General features: G+C 40.8%; 1 protein-coding gene across 4 annotated transcripts; it reads right to left on the bottom strand.

Moving 5' to 3' along the window:
• Positions 1-859: 859 nt before the first annotated feature.
• WTAP (WT1 associated protein) lies at positions 860-25,188 on the bottom strand. 4 transcript variants are annotated; one of them, XM_037057953.1, is made up of 9 exons: positions 24,763-24,943; positions 20,444-20,509; positions 20,048-20,085; positions 16,191-16,246; positions 12,716-12,774; positions 11,350-11,477; positions 8,144-8,322; positions 3,289-3,443; positions 860-2,099 (listed from the first exon to the last, which is right to left on the bottom strand). In XM_037057953.1, exons 3-9 carry the CDS (start codon positions 20,075-20,077, stop codon positions 1,516-1,518), a joined length of 1,191 nt encoding a protein of 396 aa, XP_036913848.1. In that variant the 5' UTR covers positions 20,078-20,085; positions 20,444-20,509; positions 24,763-24,943; the 3' UTR covers positions 860-1,515. The 4 variants fall into 4 exon arrangements, with proteins under 4 accessions (XP_036913848.1, XP_036913919.1, XP_036913760.1 ...); XM_037058024.1 differs by lacking the exons at positions 20,444-20,509; positions 24,763-24,943 and adding an exon at positions 25,036-25,188; XM_037057865.1 differs by lacking the exon at positions 20,444-20,509.
• Between the last annotated feature and the right edge of the window lie 732 nt (positions 25,189-25,920).

The following is a 25,920-nucleotide window of genomic DNA, read 5'->3' as shown; positions in this document are numbered from 1 at the left end:
GTAGTATCTAAAACAATATTGTGCTTGCAGAAAGTCACATTTCATCTCCCTCCTTATATAAAAAACTAGATTCTATAACCTTCAACAACATAAGCCTTGATATTAACATTTGTAACATGGCAAACTTTGAATCTTATGTCTTAAAAACATTTTCTCTTTCATTCTAACACTCTGTAGCCTTACTATATAATACTGGCAGACATGTTAATAGTATAAATCAGCCCTGGCTGGTGTAGCTCAGTGGATTGAGCATGGGCCTGCGAACCAGAGGATCGCGGTTCGATTCCCAGTCAGGGCACATGCCTGGGTTGCAGGCCAGTTCCTGGCAGGGGACACATGATACATTGTGTGTCCTCGGCAGAGGCAACCATACATTGATATTTCTCTCCCTCTCTCATTCCCTTCCCCTCTAAAGATAAATAAATAAAATATTTTTGAAAAAATAGTATAAATCAGTTAAGTAGTATCTGGCTAATGTTTAATAAAAACAAACATTACTGACCAGATACCCTAATTACCTGAAATCTGTTTCACAAAAAAACAGTCTGCTTTTCAACAAAAACTTTACAAAGGTTGACTATTTATTTCTTTATACTTTTCTGTATTTTTGAATATTTTATAACATTCACTTTTACAGGTCAGGGAAAAAATTTAAAGTGTAGTCCTAAACTCCAAGTGTATTTTGCAAAACAAGGCATAAATTTTTTAAAAATTAAGTGCACCATCAAAACTGATGCATGGACTTAACCTTTCACCCTTGCGGTATGCTACTGAAGGATGATGAGTAGAAATTAAGCAATTCAATGAAAATAAACAGCCAGTGCTAAACACACACACACAAAAATGAGATAACAACTAATGCAGGAGTTACAATAAAAATTTTTATTTAGGTTTGGTCAGTACAGGTACGATACACTGGAGTCACAAAGCAATATGCATTAACTGGGTACAACAGTTTGTAGAAACTGAGTAACTATGCACACAAATTTCTTAAACATTCAGGCACCTAAAGAGAAAATGCACAGATGTATGGTGGAAAAATGGTATCTAACACTGAAACTACTACAGGACTCAATCGACAAGTCCACCTTTCAGTGCTAAAACTACTGCACTGGGCAAACTGGGCAGTCCTAACCCACATCTACTCTACAGGTCCGAATGGTGCGCGGGATAGTAACAGCATGAGAGACCGCCCGGCACAGCACGGGCTCGCGACACAGAGCTACACAGACGTCATCGTGTTACACCTTACGGGGAGGTTTCCATTTACAACTTCACATTAACTCATAGAAAAATAACCTGACCCTACACAAAACGTCCTTTTAGCAACAAAGCAATGAACTGTTACAGTTTCCAAAGTGGCAGAGGTATTGAAGCAAAGGGAAAAAAGGAAAAAAACCCCAAACACACACACCCACCAAAAAAGGCAAATTGTGACAAAAGTATGCATTAATTTTCTCCATAGTAACCTCTCCCAAATTAAATGATACTGTATAAAAATGTGCTGGAAAAATATTACAAAACTGAACCCTGTACATTTACACTTGAGTCCAAGCCATTCTGAACGTGGCGGGAACCCGCAGTTCGGTTACCTTTCCCGCTCACCGTTCTCTCCTCTTGCGGGTCAGGGCTGGAGTCTGTGTCATGTGCGTGGTGTGTGAGAGAGTTCTCACTGCCCGTGGGAGAGTCTACGCTTTCATACCCCGCACTGAGTTGGTTTATGTAACTACCACCTCCTCTGCCAGTCCTCTCCTCTGAGCTGTCGGAGGCCTTATTACCATTCCCTGGAGAAGGAGGAAAGCCATCTTCAGTGGTGTCCCCCTCCCTGTGAAATCCAGACCCAGACGTCCTCTGCCGGGAGGAACTGCCATTGCTTGGTCCATTGGCCAGCCGGCTGCAGTCTTTCGCTGGGGCCTCCGCCTGGCCCACAGGCTCAGAAGGTGTAGTCCTGCTGGTACTTGGGGCTGGGGCCTGAGACTGCTGCTGCTGGTACTGAGCCAGCTGTTGGCGCGTCTCCTTCAGTTGCTGCTGAAGAACTAGAATGGTACTCTGCATGCCCTCCACTTCTTCGTCAAGTTGAATGATGAAGTCATTCAGTTCTATGTAAAGGAGAGCAGAGCCTACTTTATTATCTCCTACAGCGTGGTTTAAAAGACTTTTTGAAGCTTGCCACATAGCCAGGTAGTCAATAAATATTTCAGTGAACAAATACAGTTCTACGATTGACTTTAAAATAGCCATTCAAGAGTGAGTTTGTTTTGAGGGGAAGACAGATGTTTAAAATAAATGTATTAAAGCAACCAAGTCTGAAGCGATTCAAACCATCTAGCACGTGCAACTGAGCCATGCCCGGCCCACGTGACTGTCCCTCCCACTGACCCCCTCTGCCCCAGGGCAGGTGTAGCCCCGGAGGGCAGTGCGGACCTTTCGTGAACACTCCAAAGAGGCCTCGGCCAAGTAGCCAAAGGACTATTCCACAACAAATCACCCCACCAGTAAATAAAAATTGATAGAATACAAATGTCCATTAAGATCTAAAAGCTTTTTAGAGAAAAAAAGTCCTCACTACTATACAGAATCTCGTATTCACTATGTTCACAAAGAGTAAGAGTTAAGAACTATTACCTAGAAAAGGTGGTTTCAAAGATATACTTGGCTACTGATCTTTGCAATGAACTGTCAAGTACAGTAATTCATAATTTAATTTTCAGAGTTCAGACATTTTCCTTACTATTAACCTTCATAAAGAGGAGAAAGAGCCCCACTCGCTCCCCCACCCCCCAACTGCCAAAGGGTGGTGGCTGACAAGTCTGGTTTGTCTTAGCAAACGTATATACTATCACATTCACTAGATAGGACCTTTCCAGGTACAGTCAACGATGTACTTTTAGACTGCTGCAAACCGCCAAATACTTCCAAAATTTACACCTAGAAAAGCTGTTTAAATGAAGCCCCCCCCATTTTAAGCAATGACTATAAATGGTATATTTATGTAATGCCTTAGTAATACACAGGCTTCCTCTTTCATCAAATCTCACCCCTGAAAAAACAAAAGCTTTTTGTGAAATTTGCACAACAACAATCTGGAAATTGGGGGGAGGGGAGTAGAGACACTAAAATTAAACAGGTTTGTTTGTTGACCCAACTAGAAACCTTTAATTCATAATTTTGCAGAACCATTGGCCAGAGTAATGCACGTACAGGGCCTAATCTGTAATATCACACCTGGCAGTTTTATAAAGCAGGGCAATGTTAACCAAACTTTAAAAACAAACAAACAACCCTTACCATCCTGACTGCTTTTAAGCTCCTCACTATATTTCTTCTGTAAAGCCAACTCTGCTTCAAGCTGTGCAATACGTCCCTGGGACAGCTGCCTTCCAAGCTCTTGATTCTCCTGGATAAGCATTCGACACTTCGCCATTAACTTTTTGCCTGTTTGGCTGCAAAGGAAAGAGCCATCCATCACAAAAAGAACAAAATGTTCTACAACCTTCTTTGCTTGCAATCACTACAGCGACACCGGTCCCAGGTGCAGAACACAAGCACATCCCAGCAGACGTGTCCCTACGACTGCCATCTTCTTCTCTGGAACACCTCCGTCTTCCAAATTTCGGTGTTCTGCCAGTGCCGCAGTACAGACACACCCAAAACCAAAAGCACCTGAATGGCCACCCTGTATGGCCATTACATTGATAATTCTGAAATCTATTTTCATTCCAAATTATCTTTTGAAATAGAAACAGGCCAGTTAATTAATACACACCTCAGATATGCCGATATTAACACTAAGGTACTTCGCTTTACGGAACAGAAAGGATTCTTGGAAAAATTAAATGCAGTATTACAAATAAGTAATTCTTTAAAATGCCTAATCCGTGAAAATCAGTACCTATGAAATTTAAGTGAATGAGAGTACATTTATTCTGGCCAGAACAGCATTTAATAGGATGTGTCCTAATAGGTGGTTCTCACAAGAATGTTTATTGCACTGAGGTGTGCTCAGTAACTTTTTAAAGAGGTGTTTAAAAATAGAGCCTCAAGACTATTTCTATTCATCAATCCCTCATTTAACTTCTTTATATGAAAAACTTCATAGCTACCTTAAAATATGACATTAATTTTTCAAAAATGTAATATTCGTATGTGGTTAAGATTTTATTCATGCTACAAAACCTTATCCTTAGGACAAAAAAACTGTATTACTTATCACAAATGCAAATATGTGCCCAGTTAGGAGTGCCGTACTTCCATAGATCAGTTTCATAGAGCTCGCACAACACATAGAACCTACGTGCATATGTACAACAGTCACAAGAAATGCGATCAAAACCTTTAATGGCAGTCTCTCAACAAAACTTTCCTGCTTTTCTTCAGCCTCGGCAATTGTAGAAATGACTTTTAAAGGAATGTGACTTAAGCATATAATTGCAACGTTACCTATGAGACTTGGACAGAAAGTTTGATATTGTGATGATGTTAAGTTTAGAATAATCTTATTGGATAAAAAAACACTTTTGCTGATTTTCGCTTGCCCGATATATTATTTCAGAATGTATCTGATTCTATTAAGACTTGGAACTTTTCAAACGGGAGCACTCTGTAAATGATTTTCAGTGCTGCAAGGTTCTTTGACTGACAGCACGTGTTCTAACCTAACATAACGTAGGCAAATTTGTACCTTGAGTTTCCTCACACAACTCTGGTAACATACAGCCTGGGTTACCACTGCTCACAGGAGCCTCGGGCTAAGGCCAGCCAGAACAGGGCAAGGGTTTTATTCTCTCTGTGGCAACTTCATTAGCTACTATTCCTGTTTGTTGCTATGGGCAGCTGGCTCCCATTTGCCCTGAGCACCCTCAGACTTGAGCCTCCACCGAATGAGAGTTTAGAAATCAAACGAGGAATGAAGAAAAAGGCAGGGCACACTGTCCCTTCCTCTCAGGTCACTGCCTACGCTCCCACAACTCTGTCTTACAAAGCAGGTACCATCAGTGTCTTCCAATCGGCCTGAAAAATCTTTTACATAAATTTAGTTAAGGATTTAAAAAAAACCAACTTAGATCAGTATAATGTGTGACCTAACTACATAAAGTAGCACAAATTCTAATGCAAAAATGTTTCATTTATGAAGCTGTACCTTTTTATAAATAAATGCCCTAGGATAACCCTATGGCTTCTAAAATTAATGATTACTAAAACAAATCTTAACAAAACTGCTATTCTTTAAATATTTTGTAACTTTGTCATTTTACTAATTACATCATGTAAAATTTGTATTGTGTTCATTACATCACAGAAACATAAGAATCTAAGACTCTAATTAGAAGTAAATGTCTCTAAAATAAAATTTGTTTTTAACTACAAAAAGAAAAAAGCCAACCCATCTTAAAATCAAACAACCCACAAAGAAAATACAATAAGGAATTCATTTGAGAGAAGAATGTGTACAAAAGAACAAACGATGTGCATTGCTTTGCTTTCAAGGGGCCAGGGTACCTCAGAGAAGTGCACACATGATCACCTTGGTATTTAAATGCAAGGTGACAACAGCCAAAATGCTGGAACAGACCCTCTAAAACATATTCATTGTCACGTGCATAAAATATTCAACTCAAGTGAACAAAGTAATTCAGGGAATCTTTTCAAAATGAAAAGAGAATAGGAAAAAACCAAATAAACCAACCCCACAACTCATTCTATTTGAATTATTCCAGACATAGTATTGATTATGTACTATTTGTTTAAAATCAATGATGTATTATTTATAGTACTCGGAATACCCCAGCTTATAGCCTACTTTTAAAAGACAACAAAAAAAATCTATTGATAGGTGATTAAAACACACCAATACAATGGGATTATGTAACCATTAAAAATGAAGGAAAAAACAAACAAGTAAACATGTCCAAGGGACAAAGTGGAAAGAAAACAAAGGCAAACCAGCAAATCATCTGTAGGTGTGCTCACATTTGTTTAAAACCAATACATGCACAGAAATGATCTTGATACCCAAGACTTTTAACAGTGGTTTCTCCTCCTGGAGAATCACGGAGGGAAAGGCAAGGCCACATCCAGGAGTGGCTCTCACTTTCCATCTTCACCTTTCTTCGTGCTGTGTCAATTTTATTCATGATCATGTATTATCTCATTAGTTAAAAAAATTCAACAGTAAGAAGAAAAAAACCCATACATCCCAAAGCGACTGTTACCTAGATGCAAAGAAAGGTGCTGGCTGTATTAAGGCACATGTTCATTACACATTTTATAAATTATTTCTTGATCTACTAAAAATATTTAGGCCATTTCTACTATGATCTTAAATGGCATAAATTATATACAAAAGCCTTAATGCAGGCACAATAGGCTACTTTCCAACAGATTTGGTTATTTACCCTCCAACCCCCACAAATACTGAGAAGTTCAGGAGTGGATTTCTCGCTGCAGAGTCACACAAGCCACTTCAACCCACCCTCTGCCCACATCAGTTCCCTAGAGCATAAACATACATGATACTTACAATTGACTGGAATGATTAAGAGGGAACTTAAGTCACCCTTGTTAAAACTGCACTTAAACATTGGGATAATCTGGAACATTTATCTTCCACTCACCTTAGACTCCATTATCACCAAGAAAATTCGAATTGGTGACTTATAGAATGATCTGAAGAAAAAACATTCCCCTCCAGGAGTGGATGGAAGCGTGAAGAAAATGCCTCATTTAGCTAAATGATCAAATGAGTTTGCTAGAAATGATCACTATACCTTTTTTCCAAGTCACAAAAGGTCTCCCTTAGGCCAGCCCACAGTTCCAACACATAATTTCCCCAGTCTTCTGGCAGGCACCCTGTGAAGCTGTCCCACATTAATTTCTACTTCAATATCCTGGGACAAGGCGTCAAAAAGTAACAAGTGTCAAGTCTCCTTGTCTTTTATGATGCCAGCTGGAAAACAGAGGCACAACCTTTTCCTTTCCTTTGAAGAGCACGGCAACAAGTTTTCCAAAATCAATCTGCTCTCCACAGCGCCCCCCAAATCAAAACGTTAAAAGTACAACAAAATCATCATAGTATTCCTTGAACTTAAAAAAACCCAACTATTTCAAGGCACATTTAATTTAATATCAAGAGTGCGATACAAAGGCCCAAATACAATGAAGGAACACATTCCCCCATGAACACCAATGACAATGCTCTTTCAACATGTGCCTGTTGAATGGAATGGGGATTTAATAAATTTCACTACTAGAAAAATAACGCAGTGAGTCTCATCACAGCCAATATCCTTATACAATCTAGTTGTGAGATGAATGTTTATAATGCTTCCAACAGTTTAAACCTGAAGTTCGATACCACACCTTCATGTTGTACAGTCCTCAGTAAGGTTATCTACAGGATTAGCAACCATTCAAAGAACAAACCGTTGATTAGAACCACATTGATTTAAGGCTCCTTCAAGTAATAGAGCCCCAAACTAAATGGTTAAGTATATGAACTACTTGTACTGGTATCTATTATTTGATTCTCTTATAACTATTAAGTTGTTTCTTAGCAAATAAACCCTTTAAAGGCAAAATTCACCTCATTTGAGTTTTGACCAAGCAGTTCAACAACATCACGAAGTCCACAGTCTTATTGGCAAAACGGACATACAGTGTCTCTAAGTCACTGTGCTCAGGGTTAAGAGCGATGCATATTCCATTTTTGCATTTTACTGGAATTTTACATGTTCAATTCATGATTTTAAATCTCTAGGTTTTCATTCCTCCAAACTGTCTGAAGACACAGTGTGCCACAGACTTAAGACTTCTGTTTCTCCCTCTATTTTCTTCAAACAGAAACATTTCTCAAGTGTCTACATGTTCTAGAAGGGGATTTTTCGGAGGTGGCCACTTCTTCGGATTAGTCCGACGCGATCAGGCCTCTGAAGCAAGGGGAGGGGGAAGAGAAAAAAGCTGAAACACAAGGTTCATCTGGTAAGTTTTACATTAACCATTACAAGCTGGATAGGATAAGAATGTGGCTTTTTTTGGCTCAAAAAGTCTGAGTCTTGGTGTGGAAACGAGTACTTGGCCGTCCCACCACCGCTTTCTCGCAGTGGGACTGTCAGGGAGTCTTGACTGGGGAGTATGATTTGTTTACCTATCAGGCGTAAACTTCCAGGCACTCAGTTCATTTTGGGCTTGTTCCAGTTTGTCTTTAGTCTGTTCCAGTTCACCTTTCATTTTTAGGAAAAACAAGTTGATTGCAGGGTCCACCATTGTTGATCTCAGTTGGGCAACACTGGGCTGCTGGACTTGCTTGAGGTACTGGATTTGAGTCTGCGCAAGGCAAAAGGGACAATCACTACCATGTCAAAGGAAACATACCTAAGAAGGGGGTAAAGACCCTTTCATTCACTAGATTTACTAACGTATTTCTTAAACCCCCCTCCCTTTGATCTTAAAATCCTGTAGACAGAGTAAAAATTAAAAACAACTACTTAAGGTTACCCATTAGAAATTAGGCGCATTTGACTGGCTGGTGTAGCTCAGTGGATTGAGTGCGGGCCTGTGAACCAGAGTATCGCGGTTCGATTCCCAGTCAGGGCACATGCCTGGGTTGCAGGCCAGTTCCCAGCAGGGGACACATGAGAGGCAACCATACATTGATATTTCTCTCCCTCTCTCCTTCCCTTCCCCTCTAAAGATAAATAAATAAAATATTTAAAAAAAAAAGAAATTTGGGGCATTTGAGTGTATCACATATTTGGAACCTTCAAATAAAGAGGCCGTATCTTACTTTGCAACCAAAACATTACAAAAAAAATGTCGTATTTAAAAAAAAATGCTAGTACCCACTGGAGAAAAGCCAAGTTTGAAATATGAATCACATAACACTACAGTGTGCTTTAGTCATTCAAATTTGTGCCTACTGAAGTTATTCTATGCCTAGTACAAATCCCCTAAAAATATACCAGATACAAGATTATAATTTAAAACACATATCTGCATTTCTAGAATTAAAAATAAGTAGTATTTATATCTACATGCATTGGCATTACTTTATAAAGAGTACCTTATAAAACATCTTTATAAATAGCACCTTAAGCCAAAATAAATTTTGTTTTTCTGAGTAGATTTAAATCTTAGAATTGTAAAGCTGGATGGTGACTGACCTGGTCCAAACTGCTTATTTTTGAGAAACTAAATGAAGCACTTGTTCAGGGATACTACAGTTAACTCAGTGCCAGAGCTGGGACTAGAACCCTAGACCTCAAGCCTCCTGCCTCCCGGTCCAGGGCTTCCTCCACCACACCAGACCCTCTACTTACATACGAAACCTTCCATTTCGACTTCAGTTGTACTATTTATTAGCACATTAAATACACCCTTCTAAAATGTGAAATATGGTTTAGTAGCATTAAATGCATCACTCTCTTCACACCCAAAGAAGATATGGTTCAAGATTCTACTTCACACTAATGCTTAAGTAAGATTTGGTTAATATTTCATAAGTAGCTAATTTCTATCATGAATTAGTAAAAGCTAAAAATATACCAAATGGAATATATCACTCCACTGAACAAACATACTGATTTTTACTTAGTATGGGGATCTTTACTTAGAGGAATCTTTTTAAGGTAACCCATTTAAAACAAAAACATAACTGCTTATTACTCAACTTAAGGCCAACTGCTTGGACAACTTAAGAGGAATGAAGCAGGTCACACAGCACACGTAAACATACTGTTATCACTAAAGAAAATATGCCTCTCCAACACTTACACAGTCACTATGTGGCTGGAAAAGGTTAGGTTCTAGGTCAGATAATCTTAGAATCTAGGCTGAGAAGACATGTGGTAACAGGGCACCAACAGAGAACTGATTGGCACGCCACAGTCGGAACTGCCAGTGTGCACAGGACAGTGGAGGACCAGAGAGGTGAGTCAGTAGCACACACTGTCTAAAGCAAGCAGTGAGAAGTGCCTAAACCAGGACATCAAAGGGGGACTCAAGAAGAGGGGGTTCAAGACACAGTGGTGGGGGAAGGTATTACCGCAGAGTCACCTGTCCCCACTCTACCTAGCAGGTGTGAGCACTTGGAAGGTAAGATTCCTGCTTTGCATATGCAAGCATCTAGCACAATGCCATGCCAACAGGGAGAAGGAAGACGACCACATGAGCACATGGTAGAGTCTAGAACCCTAAATATCAGAGAAAGGAGGAAAGAACAAAGTGGTTTTGAGACTGGCCCCTGAGATGCACTGCCCACTCCATTAGATGTGAAAATCGTAAGAGAAAAAAATTTTGTCAGAGAGGTGGGGTGGGTGTTACATAGAAAGAAATACAGTAATGCTGAAAATACTGGCGAGACTTAGAATTGTAAAGAATCACTAGCAAAGGTGAAGATCGTCAATAGTTGAAAATACAGAAGTGAAGACATATGAGTACTGAGAAAAAGAGAAATTTATTAATGCATTAGTGACCTTAGAGAAAAAAATCAGTGGTAGTGAAGATGAAAACAGAAGGAAAAAAAGTGGTGAGAAAGCAGAGAAAATGACAAAGGCTATTGTCTTAAGTGACTCCCACTTTTTCAAACAAGGACTAGATAACCTCTGTACAAGAAGTAAAAGGGTGCGACTGAGCCCCAAACAACATGTCATCGAGATGAGATGAGCTAGGACAGGACCGTGCCCCACACTTCAGTTCCCAGGGGCCAGAGGACTGCCTGTTCATTAGACTTTAGTAAGTATGTGTCAAATGAATGGGGATCACACAGAAGAATTCAAGAGAAGTTCAGATTTTAAAATAAAAAACAACAGGGATAGAGCTTGCCCTATTTAGTATAACAAAGATACAAAAACTAAATTTTTACAAATGGCTAAAACTACTGAAGTGAATCAAGTATGTCACTACATTTAGATACATGCAGACATGGCAAACGGTACAAATGAAAGCTGTGACCATCAAAAGGAAGCGTGGCGCAAGCCGCTGATACTAAGAAAACTAGCTTCATGCACTGCGAGGTGAGCAGCACAGAGGAGAAACTAAGCAGACAGTTCTTCAGTGAACAGCGGTGCTCCCCCTACCCTCAGGTATCCAGTTCTCACAAACCATGGAGCTGTCAGGGAGTAACTTAAAGCTTCTGACTTCTGGGTCGTACAAAATATATTCTAAATCCAGCAAGGAGAGGCTATCTACCAAAATTTTACATTTAGCTGTTTATAGCTCAAAGCATGTCTCCCTTAACAAAATGTGCATTTATAATTAGCATTAAGTATATGGAATTAGTTGAGGTCTAACTGGCATATGTAATATGGACTAAGAACGAGTCCCCCAAAGGAGGCAAACCGTCTGGATACTCACAGTACACTCTTGCATCTCTTGCTCCTTGGTTGCGAGTCGCATGACAAGAATGTTTTCCCTGCGTGCAGACTCCTGCTGCTGCTGCTTTAGTTTTTCTTCTGACTCCCTTAAGCCAGTTACATCATTAGCTGATGATTGAAAGAAAAAAGGTCAGAACATCATGAATTACAATTTCAAAATCAAACTGAATTAACCAAAAGAAAGTTCTAATTGCCTTTGTCAAGGATGTAAAAACCAGGGTAAAAAATGCATCAAGTCTTTAGTCTCCGTCCTAACTCCTTTTAGAAAGAGGAAGTGTGTTCCCAACCACAGGTGCTCCTGTGAGAGCCCTGCCCCGCACCCCCCCCCCCCCGCCCCCGGCTGGGTGGGGTTGCGCTGTGACATCCTGGTCTGTTTCCGCGCAGCCTGGGAAACCGGGAAACCTCAGCGCTAGCATCTGTGTACATTACAGAATCTTCAGAATCCTTGTTAGCATTCTTTTTATCCCATTCAATGTAATAAACATGCCAATCACATCATGGACCATTATCACTCTAAGTTTTCATAATGTTTGTAACTTCGTATACGGATTATAATATAGTTGTACAACAATGAAAATTTTAGGGTGTTAAGATTTATGGGCTTGAAAACTATATTGGCTTCTATACTCACATATGGTAAGTTTCTCTCGGTGAAAACTGAGGCTAAAACAGTTTGAAATTAGCCCTGACTGGTGTGGCTTAGTGGGCTGGGCTGGGTGTCGTCCCTCAAACCGAAAGGTTGCTGGTTCTATTCCTGGGCAGGGCACATGCCTGGGTCAAGGGCCAGGTCCCCGAATGGGGGTGTGCAAGAGGGAGCTGATCTGTTTCTCTCCCACACCGACGTTTCTATCTTTCTCTCCCCCCCCTTCTCTCTCTAAAAATAAATAAAATCTTAAAAAATGGTTTGAAATAATAAACCTTGCTGGGATTATTAGCAGATACTGAAAATACCTGAAAACACAGCAATACCCTATTGTTACAATTTAAGTCTAGACTAATCACTCGTGCTTTAATTCCAATTCCTCTGTGGAGGTTAAGGGGCAGATCAAGGAAAGTCACAAGTAGTTGTGCATTTCCCTGTCTATGCTTTCTCAGAACCTTTTCCATAATTATGTTACAACAGTCACGCTATTGTATCATTATCCCATGTTAGTCTTCCCCAATGACAGGGAACTTCCCAAGAAGAGAGACCATGTCTCATTCAACCATCCCCTGGTAACTGGACACAGTTCTTTTAACATCTAAATAAAAACAACACCTGCTTAGCAAAACCAACCATCCCACATGTCTATACAGTCTAAAAGGAGATCTTCCACACAGTCTTTAGCAGTAAAACTCAAACTCACAGTTCAGATCTGTGTACTTGCCCTCCAACGCTTGCACGTATGCTTCATATTGTTTCCATCTAGCACAAAAATAAATCCACGTTAGCTGTTAAACTGAAACTGCTTTATTCACTAGAAAAATCATATCTATAAACTTGTGAATTAAGCACTGAGAATTCCACTGCATGACTTTTAAGGTCTCTTCCATTTTGAGATAATTATAAACCTAGTTCACCAGTAATAAATCAGTCACTTCATCAGTCCCTCTCAGGTATAGGAGCTACGGAAATGCAGCACAGAGAAAAGTGTCCTCTCTTGAGAACACACCAGCCGAGCCTCTCCGGATCTGACTCCGCACCGCGAAGGAATGCGAGCCACTCAGCACGGTGCCTGGAGAACGGAGGCCGAGTAAAACACCCACTACTGCCTCAGGTATGCTGCCCACCTCAAACAAACAGCATATAAAAATATGCCTAATTATAAGAGACTGAAGGTTCTTTATCTGGGCTCTTCTGTGAAAATACCATGTGACTCTCTCAAAATACTTCATTTTTACCTGTAAAAAAAGGGAAAAAGAATACACTATTTTCAAGATTATTTTTAAAGCCACATCTAACTGGCAGAATGACCTGCATAAACGCTGTACACCATCACAGTATGAGGAGACCGTCCTTCCTTGTCAGATTCCTCTGCCCACACAATGGGCTATATGAGCTGCTCTTACAACTACTGCCTATAAACACCATACCTCTCCCCAGTCCCAAGTCCGACTGCCTGCTGAGGCAAGAGTAGGCTGCCCTGAATGTCACTACCCGCTGACTGAAGACCTGTGTTTTCAGGTGGCTCTTCAGTTGCAGCTAGTCAAAATTTAATTTTAGAAAATCTTTTTCTAGTCTTGACAACCCTGAGAGACCTGCTGTAGATAATTACAACCTAAAAAACAAACAATACTTCCCAATACCAAGCCGACCTACCTTCCACATACACACTGCTGCTCAGCCCAGAGCACGCTTGTTCTTACCGCCCCACCAACCCGAAAGCCCGGGTGCATTCCATGTTTGGGGACGGGTAGAGGTCTTTTGTGGGGGCTATATAAGGCTTGTTTGTTTTAGAGTGACAGAAAAACATAAAAGCTCAATGAAAATATCCTTATCAAAAAGTCAAAAATCAGTAGTGGGTGACTGAAAATCATCAAAGAATTAATGAGAAAAAGCTCACTTAAAAATCATAAATGAGAACTTCCTAAAAAAAGAAGTTAAATTGACTTCAAGAATATACACGTGATTTTAAAACCTTAAAGGCAACAATCCTAAAAATTGCTACTATGATTTTTATTAAGATTATAGTACTTGACCTGGATGGTTTGGCTCAGTGGATTGAGTGCTGGCCTGAGAACCAAAGAGTTGCTGGTTCGATTCCCAGTCAGGGCACACGCCTGGGTTGCAGGCCAGGTCCCCTGTAGGGGACACTCAAGACAAAATCACACACTGACATTTCTCTCCCTCTCTTTCTCCCTTTCTCTTTAAAAAAATAAAAAAAATCTTTAAAAAATTACAGTACTCATCACTCCCCAAACACAGTTAAATCAAGAAAAAGACTAAACATCATAACCAGAAGAATTATCTGTGTAAGGATAAAAGGCAAGGACTGTCCCATATCAGAGGTTCAAAGAGAACGGGTAAGTGGCAGTATGTCATAAGCAAGTGCCACCCTGAGCAGGAGAGGACAGATGTATTTTAGAATACTCGGGATTCAAAATGTATGTGGAGGAAAGTAAAGGCATGTAAAGGGGAAACTATCTTACAGGTGAGTTTATGACAAAGGAAGATTAGAACGTGGGTCCAGGTCAGAGGCAGAGGAAGCAAAATGCAGGTGGGAAGGTATCAGACCCAAGGCAACAGAACAAGGCATCTGTGTTCATCTTACAAGAGGACTGACTCTTCTCTCCCCCACTTCCAACCTCTTAAATTTACTTAATTCTTCAGGTCAAAATTCCATGAAATTTCTATAGGAAAAAAGTTCAAGGATGCTAAAAAATAATTCATTTTATTTTATTTTATTTTTTTTAAAGATTTTTTATTTATCTTTAGAGGGGAAGGGAAGGAGAGAGGGAGAGAAATATCAATGTATGGTTGCCTGTCGTGGGTCCCCCGCTGGGAACTGGCCTGCAACCCAGGCATGTGCCCTGACTGGGAATCGAACCATGATACTCTGGTTTGCAGGCCCGTGCTCAATCCACTGAGCTGCACCAGCCAGGGCTAATTCATTTTATTTTTACCTGAAGATGTCAAGTAAAAAACTTACCATAGTAATAAAATACAGAAAGAATGTATTTAAATTATAAAAAACAAAATACGTGATCCCCTTTTTGATTTCTTGCATTTAAAAAATGAATACCGAGCCCTGGTTGGTGTGGCTCAGTGGATTGAGCACCCGGTCTGCAAAACAAAAGGTCTCCGATTTGATTCCCTGTCAGGGCACAGACCTGGGTAGTGGGCCGGGTCCCCAGCTGGGGGCGTGTGAGAGGAAAGGGATCAACGTATCTCTCATAAGTTGGTGTTTCCCTAGCTCCCTTCCCCTCTCTAAAAGTAAGTAAATAAAAATTAAAAAGAAAATACCGTAATGCTGCACTTGACAATATCCTTTTGCAAGACATTTATCTGATAACCACAGAAATTCAGAGCTGTAAGGACCTCTTAAAAGTAATTTAATCTAACTCCTTTAAGTTGCAAATGAGCAAATGAACAATACAAAGAGTTAAATGATATGACATTGTCATATAACAAAGAGTAACTCGCCTTCATCGGTAAATCTTGCATTTCTTCCACAACCAAAAACACAGCCTTTAGGACCACAACTTTTAAACACAGCAATCAGAAAAGGAAGAAATAGCCCTGGCTGGTGTAGCTCAGTGGATTGAGCACGGGCCTGCAAACCATACAATCGCTGTTCGATTCCCAGTCAGGACACAAGCCTGGGTTGCAGGCCAGTTCCCAGCAGGGGACTCACAAGAGGCAACCATACATTGATATTTCTCTCCTTATCTCCTTCTCTTCCTCTCTAAAGATAATGAAGTAAAATCTTTAAAAAAAAAAGCTTAAAAAAAGGGAAGAAATAACTACATTAAACCAAGCCAATATATTTGTTAAATTGAAAGCAGACTCTTTCCCCACAGCAAGTTATACTTTTCAACGTAAAATTTTAAGTATGTTCTCTTAGCAAGAAAAACATTCAGTTACCTATTAAAAAAATCAGTTTATCTATTGTCTAGAAGTTACCGAACCTAGTGCTTTTTAGATCTTTGAAGTATTATGCTTTCCTCAATGTTCATATAAGAAACAGGCCATATAAAATGCATTCCAAAAGTACATTAAATGATTTGAAAATGTATTCACAGTAAAAGAACAAGTGACATAAAGATACAAACTTTAGAGTACAGAAACACAATATAATGTTCTATAGAAAAGTATCTGTATTTTGATAAAAGACATTTTACCTTAAAATCAACTCGTCTCGTGCCATAACTTTGAAGTCTGTCTCACTCAGTCGAACCTATTAAGAGAATCAAAATGTGAACAGAGTGCTCTTCCTAAAAATGTAACTACCATGGGCACTTAAGATCTTCATACTTTATGAAGACAGGATCATAAGGTCTAATCTCTCAACTGTTAGTTTCCATTAGGAATTCCTTGAATTACTGAAGACATACAAAGCCCCTCCCCAAAGGAGGGCTGCAGTGGAACACCTCCAGAGTCGGAGACTTAAATGGGTCAGGTCAGTGGGGGGGGAGGGGGGGAGGGAGGGAGGGAGTGTGTGTCTGTGTAATTTTAAAACCCCCATTTTACCCTGGCTGGTGTGGCTCAGTGGACTGAGTGCCGACCTGCAAACCAGAAGGCTGAGGTGGTTTGATTCCCGGTCAGGGCACATGCCTGTGTTGCTGGCCAAGTCCCCAGTTGGGGGTGTATGAGAGGTAATCAATCAATAATATTTTCTCATCAGCATTTCTCTCCTCTTTTAAAAAAACCCTAATTTTGTTGGAAATAATTTTTTTAAAAAGGTGAACTACTTGTTATTTTTAAAACGAGCATTGCTTATCAGGGAAATGCAAATTAAACCCCAATGAGCAATCATTTCATACCTATTAGAATGCCTAATTAAGAAATAGTGGAAACAGTTCCAAATGGTAGATGAAGATGCAAAAACCCTGAACTTTCACACACTGCTGGTGAGCACGTAAAATGGTATGGCTGGTCTGGAAAATGGTTTGGTGGTTCCTTTTGAAAGCGAAAATGGATGTGCCGGATAAACCAGCAGGGGAGCTCTTAAGCACATAGCCCAAAGAAATGAAAACTTATTTTTACACAGAAATTTATATACGAATGTACAGCTTTATTTATAACAGCCAATACGTGAAAACTACTGAAACTTCCAACAGGTGAAGAGTTAAAACTATGATACACCCACACCCCGGGATACTAAGAAACAGACCATGATACACACAACTTGGATAAAGTGGCAGGAGAATTACATTGGGTGAAAAAAGGTCCCAAAAGGATACACATACTGCAAGGTTTCATTTCTGTAACACTTGTCAAGTAGCACAGTTAAAACGGGAAACTCATTAATGTTCCTTTGCCAGGCGTTAGGGACAGAGAGGGAGAGGACAGAGCTGTAAAAAATGGCACCGGGAGGCCTGTGGTGATGGTTCAGCCCAGTCAACTGTTTAGGCTGTGTGATACTCACACTGAGTTGTGTGAGGAAGAACTGCCTGGACACGGAGAAGCACACACACTGCCTGATAACCAGTGATATCTGAACAGGCTGTGTCAAGTTCCTGATTTTGACAATGTTATGCAAGGTGTCTGGGAGTTATGCAAGATGTTAATGGCGAAGGAGGCTGGAGGAGTGTACATAACCTCCCCACACATTTCTTTGCAACTTTCTGTGTATCAGTAATTTCGAAATAAACTTTAAAAATGGGCACAATAGTCTGATTTGTCATTGAGAAATACTGTGTTTCCCTACACCAAATAAAGGTTGTAAAGGTGAGGTACCTCTCTTACTCTACTATAAAATTATGGTTATATTACAGTTTCCCTTATAAGACACACATCTCATCTACTCACTTAAATATTCACTGGTTAGTAAGCACACACCCTGCCTTCCCAAGTGAACTATAAATTCCTATTAGAAACTATGTTACTACTTCTTTAAAAAATAAAAAATAAAACAAGCATGACAACGAATAGGCACGCATTTGACTTTTAGTCAATTCAACTAGAATTTGAAGCCCTGTCTCCACTACTTCCTCTCCTTCTTATTAAATTTACTGGGGTGACACTGGTTAATAAAATCACACAGGTTTCAGGTACACAGTTCTACAACGTCTTGTGTATACTGTACTGTTTATCACCCCAAATCAACTCTCCTTTCACCATTTACTCACCTATGCCCTCCTCCAACTTTCTCCACCCACCTCCTGCCTCCCACAATCACTGTCAGTGGTTCATGGCCTCAAGGTTTTTTTGCTCAACGACTCCACCCTCTCTAGTCCCCTCTCCACAGCTGTCAAGCCCTCACTCTAGCCTGTCTCTATTTTGCTTGTTAGTTCATTTTGTTCATTAGATTCCACATATTAGTAAAATCATATGGTACCTCTCTTTCTGACTGGCCTACTTCATTTTGCATAATGCTCTTCTCATAGTCCATCCATGCTGTTGTGAAGGGTAAGATTTTCTTGTCTTTTATAGCCAAGTAGTATGCTACTGTATAAACGTACCCTAGCTATTCTATCTACTAGCCTACTAATGGGCAGTCAGGCTGCTTCCACAATCTTCAGTATTGTAAATAACGCTGCAATGAACACAGGGGTGCATATGTTCTTGGGAATCAGTGTTTCAGGTTTCTTTGGATAAAACTCCCAGAAGTGGACTTGCTGGGTCATAAGGCAGTTCCATTTCTAGTTTTTTTTGTTAAATTTTTGCAGCACACCAGTTTAAAATCACTTTTTTTTAAAGATTTTATTTATTTATCTTTAGAGGGGAAGGAGAGAGGGAGAGAAACATCAATGTATGGTTGCCTTTTGTGCGTCCCCTGCTGGTAGTTAGCCTGCAAGGAACCGGCCTGCAACCCAAGCATATGCCCTGACTGGGAATCGAACTGCGATAGTCTGGTTCGCAGGCCTGTGCTCAATCCACTGAGCTACGCCAGGCAGGGTCCATTTCTAGTTTTTTGAGGTAACTCTACACTGTTTCCTCTAGTGGCTGCACCAGCCTGCATTCCCAATAGTGCAAAAGGGTTCCCCTTTCTCCACATCCTCGCCAGCAAATGCTGTTGGCTGATTTATTGATGGTAGCCATTCAGGCAGGTGTGAGGTGACATCTCATAGTGGCTTTCATTCACATCTCCCTGATGACCAGTGAGGTTATCACTGGTCATTGTGTTGGCCAAAAAGTCCATTATGTTTTTTCCACACATGGCTCCAGTAGTGCTTAGCTGTCTTTCACTTTCATTTGAAACAATTTTGTTAGAGCGTCTTTTCCTATGTCTGTTGGCCATCCATTATGTCCTCTTTGCAGTCGGGTCTATTCTGATCTTTTGCCCACTTTTAAATTGGTTTTTTTTTTGGGGGGGGGAATTGAGTTTTATAAGTTCTTTATAAACTTTGGATATTAACCCTTATTGACAAATATGTTCTTCAATTCAGTGTGTTTTCTTTTCATTTTGTTGGTTTCCTTGGCTATGCAAAAAATTTTCAGTGTGATGTAGTCACATTTATTTTTTCTTTTGTTTTCCTTGCCCGAAAAGATATATCAGAAAATACAGTGCTACGGGAAATGTTCGAGAATTTACTGCCTGTGTTACTTGTATGTGTAACAGTAACTAAACTAAACTAAGGACACAGAACAGGGTAATAGCAGACCAGCGAAGAAGGCAGAAACTAAGAACTAGACAGCTGTTATCCCCCCTTTTTTAATCAGAGAACTGGCTTTACATTATAATCAAAGGAATTTGAATTAGGAAAAAAGAAAATAATTAACTTATAGGAACCTGTGAAATAACCTTCCCTGACATTACTTACAGTATAATTTTTGTATAATAAAGGCTAAAAGCAGAGCATGGGGAAAGCATTATAACAAAATTTTCCCAAAGTCTGAGAATATTCTAAAAACACATCGCACAGAAGATACAGCGTTGAGTAGATCACACACCACGATGCTGTCACTGCCACAGGTGAGGCAGTGGACAGTAAACAAACATCACAGACAGTCCTTTCAACTCTGCTTTTTATACACACACACACACACACACACACACACATATGCAGTTTAAAAACTGAGGGAAAAAACACACCTTTTTGGGAAGGGGTTCCTCGTTGGTCATCTTGAATCCTAGAAAAAGAGATGAGATGAGAGTCAGTTATTTTCCACTGAAGACAGAACAAAAAAAATACTGGCCTTTTCAAACCCATATATGAGTGAACTCTACTATGATCAAATCACCAGGGTTTCTTTCTACTTTAGCTCTAGATTTACAGAACAGCTGCAGAGACGTTATGGGCTTCCACATGGCCCAGTTTCTGCTTTGTTAACATCTTACACCAATATTACTATTACATGATGTTACTACTGTCATTAGATTATTTTTACATTTCTTTTGTAAAAAGTTCCTTCTTTTTGATGTTGCTGTAAAGGATTGAGAGAAATAATTTCTCAATGCATTCTTGCGCCTGCCCTATTAAAGACAAACCTCGCAGAGTTGATAGCTTTGTGCTGAAGTCAGATATTGACCTCAGGCAGATTCCCAGGCATCTTCCTGGAATGATACAGAAAGGCACCACAGCTATGCAAAACTTTATTTATAAAACTTAAGTATTATGGATGCTATTTAATACAAATTCCAGTTAATAAACTATTATATGCTTCTACAACTCGACACTTTCCCCAGGTCTATTTGTTCATTCTTTTCTAAATACGTAGTTATTCAACTTCTTATTTGACTAAAGTAAAATTAATTGCAAGCTTAATTAGCAATAAATATGCTAAACTATTTTTAAAGGGCATTGAAAGGATCGAGAAACACACTACGGAAGACAGGACAGCCCTGCTTTTCTAGAACAGGGCAACAAAATAAAAACATTGTGTTGGCCAAAAAGTCCATTATGTTTTTTCCACACATGGCTCCAGTAGTGCTTAGCTGTCTTTCACTTCATTTGAAACAATTTTGTTAGATTGTACTGATAGCAGTCATAGCATGCATTAAAAATGGTGTGGCTCAGTGGACTGAGTGTTGAAAGGGTTGCCAATTTGATTCCCAGTCAGGACACAGGCTTGGGGTGTGCACCAGGTCCCCAGTAGGGGGCAGGTGAGAGGCAACCACACATTGATACTTCTCTCCCTCTCTCTAAAAATCAATAAATCTTTAAAAAATCCCTTAACAAAATTCATAAATTTTTGTGCAGCCATTTTAATATTGAAGATGGAAGAAGATACACAATATTTTTGGCAGTAGGGTTTATTATTTTAAGAAAGGTAAAAATGCAACTGAAATGCAAAAAAGATTGCTAGGGGGGAGTAGTATAAGGGGACTAAATGGTAATGGAAAAAAATAAAATAAAAATTAAATTTAAAAAATGCAAAAAAAAAAGATTTACGCAGTATCTGGACAAAGTGCTATGGCTGATCAAACATGTCAGAAGTAGTTTGCGGAGTTTCTTGGTACTAGTCACATTTGGCCAAGTAACCCTCTGCTGCACGGCTGCCTCACACACTGGAAGGTGTGCAGCAGCACCCTGGCCTCTACCCACTAGAAGCCAATACCGGGAGACAGCCGACATGCTCAAAATATCCAAATCAATGAAGTTTTTGGTGAAAATGAAAAACCTGTCTTTTATTTTATGGAAAAAAAAACAAAACCAAAACATACGGACTTTTAGGCCAACCCAGTAAAAAAGACAACATAACCTCTGGGCCTCAGTCCCCCCATTTCAAACAGGATTAATTACCACTACCAAGGCTCGAAATTATTGTTATTTTTGAAGATAAATATTAGATTTTAGCATGGTGACTGGCATAAAAGATGCATTTAATTATTAGTTTCCTTCTCCCCATTTAAAAAAAAAGACCCCAATTACTATTTCTCAAAAAACCCAAGGGAGAATTGACAGGTGGAGGAAAAGAGTCTTAAATGTGTAAGAGCAAAATTCTTGGTGATTTCTAATTTTTAAAACTCTAAATAGTGGTTATTTTAGTTTGTATTTTATTTTATTTTAGTTTAGTTTCTAACACTGGCTTATGTTTTCTTTCTTTAAAAGTTTGATGCTGGGTAGATTTTAATAACAAACTGCTTAGAGGATATTTGTATTTTCTTTTTAATAGTCAATTTCTACACTAGCAATACGAGTGGAGGGTAAATGCAGGTTCTATGTGAATCTGCCCTGCACATGTCAGTTCTCACAGCCAGAGATCACGCCACCTGCCACTGACACACAGCGGGAGGATTCGGGGCATCAGCATTTAGAAACTCCTCTCTTATCTTTAGCTGAAGTCAATCTTTTCTTGAGTCCATGATATTGCACAATAGCTAAATGGGCATTCTGGCAAGGGCAAATTAGAACAGGTTTAAAATTTGTAAGCATCAACATCCAACTATTTAGTCAAAATAAAACTTAGCTCTCAAATTTGACTTTCACAAATGTGCTAAGAAATTTATTATTTCCCAAGGCAACTTTTTTTGGATACAACTGACAGTGAAATAACCATCTCCAGTCAATTCTAAGTCGCAAAGACAGTGAGCAGTCCAGATTCTCAGTACAATCTGTTCTCGCATCAGGAAAATGGAAGGACTGAAATGTCATTTGGAGTTGAACCCTGGAGGAAAAAATGAATATATGTTCAGTGCTATGAGCCACTTTGAAAGTCAGTCCCCACTTTCCAGATGATAAAATGACAAAAGTTGGTAACTAATGAAGATGGATAATTCTCCATCCTCTCATCCAGAAGAATGATCAAGCAGCTTATAGCTAGCTAAAGTAGAGAATGCAGAAAAGCAAAATATATAAAATTCGAAACTGGCCAATTTGGTTAACTTTTCGCATACTTAAGAAAATGATTAAGCATGATTTTAAAGTTATGTAATGCTTTCGGTTATTTATATGGCTAATTCAAAGACAATATATCTCAAGTTTAGAATGGCAGAAGCATCATCCACTCCTGATGCCCTAACACTGAAAAACCAGCCTATCACAACGGGGAGGCTCACTTCTGCTTGGCTAGGTGCCCAGCATCGCAGATCCCAGTACCTCCCTGCCTCTCAGCACTAAGATCTAAGTTATGCAACTCAGTCCTCTCTAAACTGAGAAGCAAGCACCAGCCAATACAACTTCAGCAGGAAAGCATGTACCTGGTTCAAACTCCCAACACAACAAATTACTAACCTGACCTTGTGCGAGCCTTGGCACTGGTGTAGAAAGCCTACTAATTAGGAATGGGAAGACCACCTTTTCCTGACTCTTGTACCTTCTCAGTCATGTCATTCTGAGCAAGTCACTTAACTCTCTGGGCTACAGTCTCTAAATCAACAGAAAGGGGACACCATTTTTTCCTGCCCCATAAAGTGCTGTGAATCTCAATGCTTGAAGTGCCATGAAAGTGCTAAACCAAAAATAAAAGGGCGGGGGGTTCACGTAAAATACTAACATTTAACATAAAAGATTTTAATGTGCATTTAGGAAAAATTTCCATCACCTACATTTTCAAGAGAGAACATTTATTTATAGCATTGATTTCTATCCTGATGCACCACCTTGATAGCCAATGTACTATTATGGGAATATTAAAGTTTTATCTCTAATAAACTTAATAAGAGAAAATTATTTAGAGTCACAGAAGTGAGAGATAATTTAATACTATCTAGGTCTTGTTTTCCTAAATGACCCACCAACAAAATTTTTAAGAGCAAGAAGAAAATTTTTTCAACAGCTACATAATATACAATTAATGAAAACCATCAAGACTGCTACTAAGTATATGGGGTGGGACAAAACCTACAGGTGAGTCGGCTAAAATGTTTATTCTTGTATTAGTAATTGTTGTATTATCCTTCATACTAACAACTGTAAACCTTTTGCCCACCCCTATATTTTCAAGGGGAGTCTATACTACATACATACAAGAATGTAAGGGACTTTGAAAACCTAATATCCTGTACAAATGTAATTATTATTTTATAATTATTACAACTCTCATATCCACATCATAGCTATGGCTGTGGTGATAAAGCTGACTTCCACTTATTTTCCAGCAATGGAATTAACTAAATTCTCCAGAGGTGGAAAACTAGATGGACAATTTACAACTGTAACATGCTAATGGAAATATTTTTCTATCTCGCGCAAAAGAATCGTGTTTTACTATATAAACGATTATTTAGGATTTTTAACATTGTTCTTCGGGATCAAACATCTAATTGATTTTGCCAAAACAATAACTTGGACTTTCTCTAACAACAACAAATCTGGACTTTCAACTAACAGCCAGAAAAGGATCGAAAATGAGACATTCAATTCACGAAAATCTGGAAGTAACTCAACAGGGAATTATCTTTTAACTCAGAATGCACCAATCATTCAAAAATGGAAGTCTACAGGAGAACGCAGCCGCAGCAACAACCTACTGCGCGATGTGAAATTTGGTTAACAAACGCCGCTTCCCTTCCCTTGCTGCCCTCCTTAGCAGCGCTAGCCCCGGGATCCGGCCAGTGGGTGGGAGGGGGCGAAACCGAGGCGGGGACAAGACGCACACCGAGGGGGCGGACTCCCGGTATCGCCAGTCCGCGGGAGCGCCCACCTCAACCCGGGCCCAGGGGACGGACGAAGGAGGTAATGGTCCTGAAGCAGCGGAAGTGTCCCTGCAGGCGGGAAGGCGGAGCGGCTAACGGGAGGCCGGCGGGCTCGGAAGCCTGTGGTCGCCCGCCGTGCTCTAAGCGCCCCTTCTGGGCCAGAGCGGCCGCGCTTCAGCCCTGGGACCCAGATATCCTCGCGGCCGCTCCCGCCGCCGGCTCGCACCTACCTCTCCAAACAGAGGTCGCGCCGGCGCCGCCTAGTCACATAGGCCGAGGCTACGCTGCCCGATCGCCGCCGAGGCTGCCCGATCACGGTAGCGACAGCCCCCCACGCTCCCTTTTATTTGCGGGTCTCGCCGCCACAAAATGGCGCTGAGGGAGGAAGCGAGGCCTCACCGCCCCACCCCCTTCCCTCTCCTCCCGCCGCCCCGCCCCGCCCCAAACGTGTTGTCGCCCGTTCACTCCCGCCCTTCTCGTTCGCGTCCCGCCCAGTCATGGACCTGTCGCCTCGCGACTCGGCCGTAATTTCCCGGCCGCCGCTAGGCCCCGTCACAGGGAGGCAGGGTGAATGGATGGCGCCTGACACGGGCACTCTAGGAGCGAAGGAGGAGCTGCGCTCCGGTAGCACCCCCCGCGGCCGGGGGAGCGCCGCAGGCTCCGCGTGGGCGGGGCGATGCGGCCCGCGGGGAGGGCTGGGCCGCGAGGTCAGAGGTCAGCCGCAAGGCATCACGGGAAGGGCTGCGGGGTCGCGACGAGCGGCTTGGGGTGGACGCGCTCGCTAGCCACCTGCGGCTGCGGCGCGGCCTCTGGCGGAGGAATCTGAGCCAAGGAGGCGCGTGATTGGACGTGTGCTTAGAAAGTCTGTCTGTGATTCTTCCGCGCGCTGGCGGGCCAGGGCAAGATCCGGAGCGTGGCCGTGGGCCGGATGGAGAACGGATCGGGGCTTCCTTAGGCTTGCGGTTACGAGTTTTAAGAGCTTAGAAACCGCTGCCTTCTGTTTTGTCGTGAAGTGCAGCCGCCTGGCCGCTTGGTTTTCTGTCGTGACATCTCCAGGCGAAGCGGAGTGGGGGTGGGGGGCTGTTGTCTTGCAGATGGACGCCGTGCCTTTGTCGGTAACTCTAGAAAAGGCACCTCGCTAACCCAGAAAGGAGAGGAAGCGCACCTTGTGTGCTTTCAATGAACCCGATAAAATAAATTTTGTAATTCGAATATTCCGTCTTAAGCGGAGAACTTGGTATCATCCGGACCATCGCATAAGAACGATGGTGTCACCTGGGAAATGAGAAGGAGTCTCTTCTCACACTGACTCCTGGGGTCAGATAATTCTTTGATTGGTCTGCCCTTATCCAGCTTTGCTAAAACTGTTTTATCCCCAAAGGTGTCCT

Source organism: Sturnira hondurensis, unplaced genomic scaffold, assembly GCF_014824575.4.
Source record: "Sturnira hondurensis isolate 20B ecotype Veracruz unplaced genomic scaffold, ASM1482457v3 Scaffold0000167, whole genome shotgun sequence".
Taxonomy (NCBI): Eukaryota; Metazoa; Chordata; class Mammalia; order Chiroptera; family Phyllostomidae; genus Sturnira; species Sturnira hondurensis.
This window is presented reverse-complemented; position numbering and strand designations above follow the sequence as displayed.